Genomic DNA, 12100 nt, shown 5'->3' on the forward strand with positions numbered 1-12100 from the left:
ACTGATGAATATTTTTATGAATAATAATATACTTATAATTTACATCACACAAACATTTACTAGTTGTGGGAATCGAACCCACGGCCTTGGACTCAGAAAGCAGGGTCGCTGCCCGCTGCGCCAATCGGCTGTCACTGTCAAAAATTGTTACTGTATCAAAAAAATATTTTGTTTCATACGGCTTGCGTTTGACTTAAATTATGCCCATTGGAAAGCAAACATGAGTTCTACATTGTAGCAGCTTGCCTACAAAAAGCAAATTACATCTTGCCTTGATGGTGTTAAGTTAGTAAATAAATAAATATATATATAAATATTCTACGACACTTTGCCATGAATCCCCAAAGTAAGGGTACTAAGATTTAGCTTGTGTTAGTACCCATGACACAAGCTATGCTTACTTTGGGGCTAGATGGCGATGTGTGTATTGTCGTTAAAATTAAGCAAGAAAGGAAAAATTCAAGTCAATTACGAAGTATTTGTTAAATCGAGAAAGTCGTTACATTCAGGTACGTTATATTATTTTACTGTATTTACTTCTTCTAAGTAGGTACTATTCAGCAAGCCTAAGCCACAGTCGGTAAATGAATTGCGTGACAGAAAACAAGTCCCCGGCCTCGCGAACGCCGCGACTGATTCATATTTACGTGCTTTCCGGCCCAGATACGGCGCCGGAAATTGAGTTAATAACTTTTGCCGCGATACGTTCTTCCGGTTCTGCGTGGCCAAGGGACAAAAGACTGTGGTAACTTAACTGACTGTTCTAATATAAACAAAGCGGTGATAGCCCAGTGGTTAGAGCTACGGCTTCCCTTTAGGAGTGACCGAGTTCGAATTCTAACATTTCCTAGTTGGGTGCATTTTGATTTTATGGAATTTGAAATATAACTTGCTTTAACGGTGAAGAAAAACATCATGAGGAAACCTAAATGTATGGTGCCAGTTTAAACCCTCCTCATTCTGGGAGGTGATTTTTATTTATTTATTTATTTATTAGCTTTTCAAGGGAAACAAACAGTATAATTATACATAAAAGTAATGCCGTATTTTTGTATCACATAGGCCAATAAAGTTTCCACAACTTGGTTATACATATAACACGATAACATTAACTACAATTGCTTAGGAGTAAGTACCTAGCAAGCAATTATTATACAAAAAAAAGAAAAAATAATAATAATGTAAGTAAAACAAAAATGAAAAATGATGATGATATTATAAACTTTATAGCTCCATATAAATTGACTTTCAGGTAGTGATAACGAAAACATATCAGTATGTTTTGGACTCTTCTTAGATCAGGGTGCATTTGGAACGCTCCTAGCTTTTGTTTTAAGCTAACGAATGTAGTTGTTACCATCACACAACGTGCGTTTTTAATGTAAATATCACTTACTGTAACGGTGAAGGAAAACACCGTGAGGAAATCGCATGCCTGAGAGTTCCTCATAAAGTTCTCAACAAAGTATTCGCCAATCCACTGGCAAAGTGCCAGCGTGATGGACTAATGGGTAGACCATGAATAAAGGATGAAATGATATCGCTAAAACTATGAAATGAAATGAATTAGTAAATTATTCATTTTTATCGTAGTCAAAATTGTTTCTTTGCCGATATGGCAGAATTCCCATCCAATATTTTCATAGCACGCTCAATAAAATGCTTTGACTTATTAAAAAGTTTCGTGGCGTCAAGTTTTCCCTTAGAAGTTGTTGGAGTCAACTTTGCGAAATTGGTAACGTAAATATTATTTTGTCGAGTATCAGGTTTATGTTTGAAAACTAGCAAGAGAAAAACTCTGAAAACTCTTCGGTATATGCCATACTTTGATTGGTCGGTTGGTATGTAGGGGCCTATTAGCGTTACCGTTCACCATCGTGACATATATTGTAATCTCAATAAGACTTTAAAAATATACAAAGATATTTAACTGGTTAAAATGCAAATGAACCTGAAAAGTTAGAAGTATTTGCCGCGTAGTGATGGCAGATCAGAATACAGTTGTCACCCATCCTCTGCCATAAAGGGCCATTAAGGGAATATAACGGAAAACTGCCAAACGTGTAATACCAAGCCAAATTTTCTCCAAGTGAAGGAAAACACTATAATCTTATATCTTATACTAATATATAAAGCTGAGTTTGTAGTTTTTTTTGTTTGTTTACTTGAACGCGATGACCTCAGGATTTACTGGTCCGATTTGAAAAATATATCAGAGTTGGATAGCCCATTTATCCAGCAAGGCTATAGGCTATAATTTATTTTAATAAAAATTGGAGATCCCTAAGAGAGTTGCATGAAGGAACCCAAAGTAGTAGATGTTTCCTATAAAATTCATTACTTTGCGTGCGCTGAGCAAACTGTAGGTGATACATAAAAATATGTCGTACTTATTATTACCTACAAAAAGTCCGTGAGTAAGTATATAGTTATGTCACAATAGCAGCTTTTGTGTTCTAAAATTGTATTAGATCGCCTTTAGAAACAAAAGTTGGTAACATTTGTACCGCAGTATTAATTCTTATTCATATAAATAGTTTTATAATCAAAGACAATTATATAGCAGTAAAATACTTTTTAATCAAGTCTAATCGCAAATTTAATTCAGAGTTAATAGTTTAAGGACTACACCTAAGCAAAACAATTATATTCAGAGGTACCTTAACTCAATTTAAAAAGTTATTTTTAAAAACTACACATGATTTTTGTACAACAATATACAACTTAAAAATGTCTGTAGAACTACACGTACATTGAATGCTATTTACAGAAGACGTATTATAGTATCTTCTCTATTAATAACGGTTACTTTTCGTTGTTAGGGATAAAAGCTCAAACCGACGTACAGTAAATTCTTTAAAGTTGGTCCTTTACTAGCTCCAGTTAACATAGCTTACCCATCGGAATCGACTATTTTTTGCTACTGCATTCATCTTTCAATAAACTGTAACTACGGGTTACTTTGAAAAAAACAAACAACAGCTAGTAAAGTTTAACACGGTAGCTGCGTCGCCAGTTCCTCAGTCTTGGCTGGAACTTGGCTGACACACTGCCGTGTGTCTTAATAAATTAAAAATAAAACAGTACGCGAATGCACTAAGTGCCCACTACAGTGTACTCAGCTATTATTCAAACTTCATCATACAACCTCTAATTAAGTGTTCCGAAGTTCCAAAGATCAATGGCGAAAGACGGAGCTGCATAAGAAGTGCCCCGCAGGCGTTTTATGCCAGACGCAGCTCCTTTGAGGTTCAATTGAATTCCTAATTTATATTCCAACTCGAGTCGCCGTGGAACGGAATAATAATGCAAACGTGCAAGTTTTTCTATCCAGAGAGATTTTTAATTGGAACCTGTTTGGGCGCGGTATTGGAAAAAGATTGAGTTAGGCACTATTTGATGACCAAAGTCTTCGAACAGTGCGTGTTGCCAGTGATGACTTACGGATAAGAGACGTGGTCGCTAACTATGGGCCTCGTAAGAAGGCTCAGCGAGCGATGGAAAGAGCTATGTTAGGAGTATCTCTACGTGATCAAATCAGAAATGAGGAGATCCGTAGAAGAACTATAGTTACCGACATAGCTCAACGAGTTGCGAAGCCGAAATGGCGGTGGGCGGGGCACATAGTTCAGAGAACGGCGTTGGGGTTCTTAGGTGTTGGAGTGCAACCCCGCACCGGAAAACGCAGCGTTGGTCCCCCAACCAGGTGGAAAGACGACATCAAGCAAGTCGCGGGGAGCCGCTGGATACAAGTGGCCCAGAATCGTGGAGTTTGGAACGCCCTAAAAAAGACATGTCCAGCAGTGGACGTCAATCGGTTGATTTGATAATGAGGCAATACGTTTCGTAGGGTGACTGGCAACCGGTTTTTAAATAAATAATAATATTCTTAAATTAAATTAATTTATATTATTATTTATAAATTTAATTGAAATGTACGAACCACCGCCTTTCCATATAGTGTACATTACTAGTCAAGTCGTTTCTTCAACCCAAACTTAGGGAGTTGTGAAAAAAACGGAGCGGCCATCTTGGAATTGAAATTTGTCATCGTGTAAAGTACTCTAATTTAATACATGGGTAGTAAATTAGCAGAGATCGCTACTACTAGAAGCAGAATACAAAAGGCGACCTTATCAAGCGATCACTAGACCAAGCGTTTTGTATTCTACTTCTATTTTTATGTTTCTGTTTTCTTGTATAATTTAAATTGTAAAATTATTTTACTTCATGTGATGTACAAATAAAGGGTAATAATAATATGTTATTTCAAGGATTTCACGTACGTATTGTGCCATAAGCGGTGTATTATTATCTGGCTAGACACAAGTAACTGCCTCGTTGGCCCAGTGGCGAGCAGTGCAGATCGCGAGGTCCTAAGTTCGATCCGGGTCGGGAGAATGAATAGTATTGAGTTTCTGCACTAAGAAATTAGTGCCAGAGTTTGGAAGTTGGCGGTGATTAAGCCCCGTGCTTCGGAGAGCACGTTAAGCTAGGCTATCACGGCCAGTTAAAGGCGAACCACCGCAATCATTAAAGTTTAATCACGGGCAGCCATGTCGCAAACACTTATCACAAAGTCGCCCCGGGAGAAATCACCTGGCACCCGCTGAATGCAATCACGACAATAATCACTCATTGCGATTGTGGTGCGGTTACAATGACACTGACAAATCTCGTTATATTTAGTTGATATATATCTCACGAACAGCGTTTTTTAACAATAATAATGACCGCTTCTGGTCATAGGATAACATACATGCATATTTCCACGTATCTATGAGTAACTGCAAGACCTTGCGCAGCGGTGAGCACTGTGAATTTAAGTAGGAGGTCCAGGGTTCCTAGCAGGAGAAATTTGGGAATTTATAATTTCTGATTTTTTTCTGGTCTGGTCGGGTGGTGCCGCTAAGTGTTTAAGTGTTCGGGTGCGATGTCGCGTAGAAACCTATTAGGGGTATACTTACCATACTCCCTAACAGGTTAGTCCGCTACTACCTTGGACAGCATCATCACTTACCACCAGGTGAGATTGCAACCAAGGGCTTACTTGTAGTGGAATAAAAAAAAACATTCATACAATCTTCCGAACCTTATTTCACCCCCTTAGGGGAATAATTTCTCAAGACGGTTTCTTGTCTGACACCTCCGTATAAAAATTAAATTAAATTAATTAAATTTACCTTTCGAATTTTAAGTTTGTAGTCTTTATAGTTCCTGAGATTTCGTGATTAGTCAGTGAGTGAGTGAATGAGTGAGTCAGCGGTTTTCTCTTTCGGTTCGGTTTTACATGCATCATCTCTTACAACCAGGATAGATTGCGAGGGCTAACTTGTAGTCGAAAAAAATCAAAAGACATGGCTCAGATTTTATGCCGAGACAAATCATCACCCAATCGTCGACTCACGCTTGACAGATTCCATGAACAACTAATTACAATCATCAATCAAAGTCGCGGATTAAATATAATTAGCGATGTAATCTAATTAAGGCTCGCGGCTGTCGGCAACATTCCTATTTAACTTTAATACATCCTTGAAGTCTCTATTGGTTTGATTTAATCGCGTTTTAATATTAATCCGTAGCGTTATTAGAATTTTGATATCCTAGTGATTAGGTAGGTTTAAGTACTAGAAGAACTTTCAAATTCAAATTCAAAATTGTCAAGTAATTTAAAATGATATTGTGAGATGGTTATAACAAAAAACACCCGGCTAAGTTTGTTGTGGGCTTCTTCTTAGACCAGGACGCGTTTGGAACCCTCGTAGCTTTAGTTTTAAGTTTACGAATGTGGTTATCGCCATCATCTCACTACCGTGTGGTTCTTATGTACGCATCAAAAGTGCCACCTGTGGGCCTACTTGAATAAAGATATTTTTGACTTTGACTTTTGACTTTGACTTTGAAATTACTTTATTCATGTAGACCTATCACAGGCACTTATAAAGCGTTCATACATATGTTGACATAATTGTAAGGGGATGGTGATAACTTCGTTCGCCAACTTAAACCTAAAGCTAAAGCTACAAGGGTAAGAAGAGCCCACAACAAACTTAGCCGAGTAATTATTTTGTTATCACCATTTCACAGTAAATTAATATTAAGCTATGAAAGTTGTTAGAGCAATTCACACCCAAGGTTTTTTATCGTTTAAGTAATCCTTAACATTTTAAAAGGATTTAGGTTCTGAGGTCTGATTAACGTTTTAAAAAACTATACACTATACACTATATTGCAAGTTAGGGTTTTTTTTTAATTTTTATCTTTTATACTTTATTTATTCAAGGACACGTACAGTGCTATCATGTTTAAAGGAAATACATGATTACACGTAATGATAACACTAAATCAAATCGGTCACTTGTCCTAAAACTACACACAAGCTGACATGTTGTTTTCATATCATATAATTAATTTGCTAGTTGTAAGCTTCTCGGCGATTGGTAAGTTTTTTTTTTTATTATAACCTATGCACTGCGGTTTCACCCGTGTTATGCAGATACAAAATTAAATCTTTCTCAATGTATCCATACGGACTGTTAGTTTCTGCGATCAGTGTGTTAAAGATCACAAAGTCCTGATTTTAAGCAACCGGTCAAGATAGAAATCGATAAAGCCAGCTCCTTGTAGCATATCGCTCTAAAACCAAATGTTATATTGAGGCAACTTCTTTATTTTATATAATTACTAGCTTCTGCCCGTCTTCTGCGTGGACTTCAGAGTTCGGTCTAAAGCTTCGCTCGTTAACAATTTTTAATGCTACCACGAGATTTTTTTCGAGAGATGGGTATAGAATATATATCGGTTCTTTTCCATAGTATAGATGACATGCATACAAAATTTCAAAGCTGTCTGCCCGCGGAAAGCTCTTAAACAATTTTCAAATTAGCTTACGTTCTTTTCCATGTCAAACATGCATGCCAAATTCAGTAACAAATATCCACACTTTCACATTTATAATATAAGTAGGATAGTTGAAGACCAAGCGTAAAATCATCGCTTATAAACAGAGCAACACTTCGCAGGGTATGCGAGAAACACATCCTACAACGTGCCACCCTGTGTCCTGAGGCGTAGATATAAAACAATGCTGCTTGGTCGAAGAAATAGTGGCGGAAGCATTTCCCTGGTGGAGCTCTGTCATAAAAAACTCTACTCATACGTTACTAAGGTACAAAATAAGAGTACCGACGCGCATTAAAGCAGAGCCTTACCGTAAAGTCTTTAACCAAAAGGACAGCTCTCTTCCAGAAGTTATGCATGAGCGGTTCCTGGAAGATCGAGTGGAAATAGGGATTTGTTTTTCTTCGTAGGCCGTTTTCCACTATACCAAATGGAGTCACGCATGCAAGGCCTCCTTGAAGAATTTTCCTCTCTCATCTTCTCCTCTTCTTCTTCTGTTCCTGGCCTTGTTCTTGGTTTGCCAGAACTATCCGTTGTACGCAGTACCGCTGGTTTAGGGTTTTAGCATATGTTTAAAGCGTATAATATAGCTCTAAATGGCTCTCTAATGGGTCACTCCAGCCAGCCGAGCTCACCCCGAAAGCTTAATAGGCCGCCCAGGTTGCCGAGTTTGTTTAGTTAGCAATGACCGTTATCATACCTACGAATATCCTTAGTATAGTCGTAGCAGTTTAGTCGTAGCAGTTTGGTTGTCAGGCTTGGATTGAGGTCTGGCATAGCCTTCTTTGTATGTTTTCACTCATTTGCGTAAATCCATAGCTCTGAGTGGATTGCGCTCCCATAAAAAAACCTACCGTAAGCTTCGAGATGCGACCCCGCACTCCTTCTCACCGCAACCATTCGTTTTCGGCCGTATTGATCGCTATGTTGTACGCTTTAAACATATGCTAAAACCCTTTAAACCTATGAAAACGGACGCCTGGATACGTATGTACGTACGTAAAATTCAAAATTTATTTATTTCAAGTCGGCCTAGTTTACAAGCATTTTTAAAACGTCAAGGCTGTCTGTTTGTAGTGACTCTAGCACCGATTCGGAAGACAAGTTCTACAGAAAAGAGCCGGCAAAAAACTTAGCAGATTGCTCTCTTTTAACATAATTTTGCACATTATAATCTTTAGAATTTTTCTATCTTAGGAGGGATGAGAGCGGAGTGACCTGCTACGTTTAGGAATTCATCAATCGTATAGTAACCACGATTTATTTAATGTGTTTTAACGCATTGTTTAAACTTATGCATTCTTCGCCACAAGGTATGCCGAATTGAAACACGATTTAATTTAATTCCGTAGAATGCAAGCGATTTAGTTTCAACTACACGTCGTACCCGGATATTGGCGGTCAGCTGAAGTACCACAACGTGCCGGCTACTTGGCGAGACGCTCGGCTTATATGTGACATGGAGGGTGAGCTTTACTTTTTTCATTACAAGTTATTTCTTGTCTGCAATCTCATCTGCTGGTAAATGAAGATGCCTGTAAGGAAAAGGCTACTCGACATCGTACCGCAACGCAAAATAGCTTAAAGGCACGTCTATGTCGGTAGAGTGAGAAATCTTGAGAATTTGTGCAAGGGTACAGTAGTCGGTCGTTAAGGGTTGCGCCTTTTAGCTCACGCTGGTGCGAATGGCAAAATATGTGACACTTATGCGCTGCTACAAACTTTACAAATATGCAAAAACTTTCTAAACCCTCTCACTATGAAAAAGGAGCCCTGAATCAAGCTTATACTACCATCTACTGCAATGTCTGCCCAGCGTGGACTCTTCTTAGTCGTGCACTCTTGGCAGAGTGGTCGTGGCTGCTGAGATGAATTTCATGGTGCTAGGCATAATTTGATTGCACGGCTTCCCGCGCGAGTCTTCTCCACTTTTGGCGGTTGGTAGCGTGTCGAAAACATTCTACCACAGTTGTCTGAGTAGAATTTCACCGTATCTATCCAACGAGTAGGTGACCGCCCAGCGTGGTAATTGTGAGCAAACCCTTCCTTTGTGAGAGGCCTTTAGCCCAGAAGTGGACTGTTATAGGCCGTCGATGATCCTAATTAAAGTGTTATTGTTTGAGTTTCAATTTATTTGCAACAGAGCTTATAATCCTGGATTGTTGCCGACGTATATAACATAACGATACTATAATCATCAGGAGCAGTACTTTTCTCACCGTACAACAGCAGCATGAAGGATGCTCTCGATTCAGAAATAAAAGACATGAGAACAGATTGCTTTGGCATCTATATCGGAGTAAACTCGATCTTCTCTAAGGGATATTTCTTCTCCATCGAAGGTCAGTCAACACTTTAATTTAGACAAGAACCATGAAACCTAGTTTTAAGTATTTGACGATGGTTATATATATATATTTTATAAAGTGTATAAAAAATACGAATTGACAACCTGGTATATAACGTAAATAGAATTTACATTATATACCAAGTTGGATAATAAAGGCAAAAGAAAAAAGGTTATGGTATGCACACATAACATCCGCATTAAAGTCAGTAAATAAATATGTTACAAACTCTGCGAAAAGCAATCTGTACGGTGTAATTTATAAAGTCTTAGTTTTTATAGTTCACACAAAACAGATCTTTCGTAGTGTTTCGCTTTGACACCGGAGCATCATCAGGAGATGTTGACTTTACAATGAACAATTAGTAATTTTACTTAGCAATTGTTCATTGTTCAACAATTGCTAAGTTCTAGCATTACTAAGTGTAGCAAATTAAGCCCGTTTAATTAGTTCGGTATGAGTGACAATGCTTAGCTAAGTCAAAGTATTCGGGCAGTAATACTTTCGACTAACGCTAAACAATGACTATTTATTATGGGCTTAGTGTTCATTTTATATCATGGATTTACGTGTAGCGGTCTCCACATTACCGAACTAGATGGCGCCACAAAAATCCTGCATCGCGCTAGCCAAGTGTTCACAAAAATTGACTATATATACAACTTCCAAAGATGAATGTTCGGACCTCGGTCCCCGAGCACGATCACCCGCTCGGAGGAAGATCTTCCTATTGTTACGGTCGAGTGTATCATCATAGCTCCCGTACATCCGTAAAATCCGCAAGAGGTAGGAACCACCTGCGTGGTACCTCTTGTCTGTATAAGTTAGCTAGTTGTCCTTGTGCTGTTTGGATGTTATAGCAGTGGCCCTGGGTGACATGCCGCTGCAGTGGCTTCCCGGGGAGCCCGACAACGCAGACAACAGCGAGGACTGCATCGCGTACGTGGACGGCTGCGTGGCGGACATAAACTGCACTGAGCTACTGCCGTTCGTGTGCTACAAGAAGTCCACTGCGATGTCCAAACCGATTTGCGATACCGATGGTAATAAAACGTTAAACTGTTTGATTCTACTCGCCCACCTGAACATACTAACTTCAGAAACAAAAAAATTTTTAATTGGATCTCATTTTTATTATTAATTCTACGATTTTTTCTTACCTTCTGTATTGTAGTGGTTACACTCCATATCCTATTTGTTTCGTCAGTTTCTGTTTCTGAGAGGAGACCCGTGGTAGTAAGTGGACCCACCACGTAATGCACTGCGTTATCTGAAAAATTATTTTCCCGTGCCTCCGTTAGATCACCAATCGGCCTGTCTAGTTGGCTCTTTGCAGAATAAGATTCCTGCTACCAAATTTCCAGGGTCCTTACTCTGGCCACATTTTGTCCATCCTGTATTTTTAAACCATCTTTGTTTGATATTTCCTCCGCTAGACGAAGGTGAGCCGGGCCCGCGTGACCGCTGCTACAAGCTTCACCACGAGCATCGAACCTGGACCCAGGCGAACCAGATCTGCGTAGCGGAAGGGGGTCAGCTAGCTACAATCAGAAGTAGAGAAGAGGCATCGTATCTAAGGATTGCCTACCTAGGACTCGTTACATCAGACATTGCTTTTAATGTCATATTTATTGGTTTCCTGGATTGGAGTGGACGCGGGGACTGGAGGACTATTCAAGGTACGTTCATTCAAGTTTTCTTTGATCTCATCTGGTTGGGAACGATCTGGTACGTAGTAAAAGATGATAAAGTTAACTAATTATTTTAGAATTGGAGTAGAATAGAGTAGAATTGCGGATTCCTCTGTCGTGGTGGTCGGGACATTGTACAATGATTTTCTGTTCGTGCTAAATTTTCAAAACTTTATGTCAAGTGTTACAGCGAGCAGTAAGGATAATTCTATAGATGCCCGATGAAGCTGTCTAGACAAAGCAATCGTGCGGTAATTGCACGGCAAAGAACAGCCCCGGATCTACGATTTGTTTAAACCGGGACAGAAACTTGGTAATTGCGCCCCTATCTCCAGCGTTCGAGATAAATTACTTAAATAACTCAAAAATATACAACGTGTAACCGAATTTCGAAATACTGTTGAAGGGTGCATAAGTGTATTTCATAAGGGATCCTTGCAAAAATATTAAATCAAAAGAAGCATATTTATTTTCCATAAGACCTAATTCAAAACATTCTCAAGTGTTTTGTTATAGCAACCCTATTAAAGTTAAAAGACCAACACGCGCATAGTACCTACGCTAAGCGACACTTACCTAATAAAGTGACAAGAATCACTTGATTTTAATTTTGCATGCGATGTTAGTAAAAACTATGGAAGTGGCTTACTCAAAAATTATTACTATTGTGGTTTCACAGATCGGAGACATCCCCGAGATGTCAATGGGTAGTTTATTGTAGAATTGTATGCAATTTCCTTTGAACGAATTATGAATTTTATGTAACCTAGTATATTGCACTGTTTAGTTAGTGTATTCTTACTTGTAATGTTTGATATAATTTCAGTCATATTTTTTCTTAAATGTAGAAAAGTTAGAGGTGCGTGCGAGCGTGCTGGGATTCGAACTCGGCCCCCGAAAGTGAAGAAAGAGTTCCTACCCACTGGGCTATCACCACTTCTGACACTCGCTTTTAAGAAATAATGAGCTGAAATCTTTCTTATAGGGCAATCGTTGGAGAACGCAGGCTTCGATGATTGGGACAGCAGACATCTGGATTGCTCAGACGCCGGGAAGACTTGTGGCGCCTTGCAGCTGACAAATGTCAAGCTGATCAGCCACTGGTGCGAGCACACCGCGCCTTTTCTGTGCGCTTTCCCCCAGAATAGCACTCCCTAA

The 12100-nt window shown here is 39.0% G+C and overlaps 1 protein-coding gene across 1 annotated transcript; it reads left to right on the top strand.

Moving 5' to 3' along the window:
- Nucleotides 1–9957: 9957 nt before the first annotated feature.
- On the top strand, nt 9958–12100 carry LOC120629496 (macrophage mannose receptor 1-like). Its single transcript, XM_039898438.1, has 3 exons — nt 9958–10294; nt 10688–10930; nt 11928–12100. The coding sequence occupies exons 1-3, from the start codon at nt 10129–10131 to the stop codon at nt 12098–12100; spliced, it is 582 nt and encodes a 193-aa protein (XP_039754372.1). The 5' UTR covers nt 9958–10128.

The sequence above is a fragment of the Pararge aegeria genome, chromosome 14 (assembly GCF_905163445.1).
Source record: "Pararge aegeria chromosome 14, ilParAegt1.1, whole genome shotgun sequence".
Lineage (NCBI taxonomy): Eukaryota > Metazoa > Arthropoda > Insecta > Lepidoptera > Nymphalidae > Pararge > Pararge aegeria.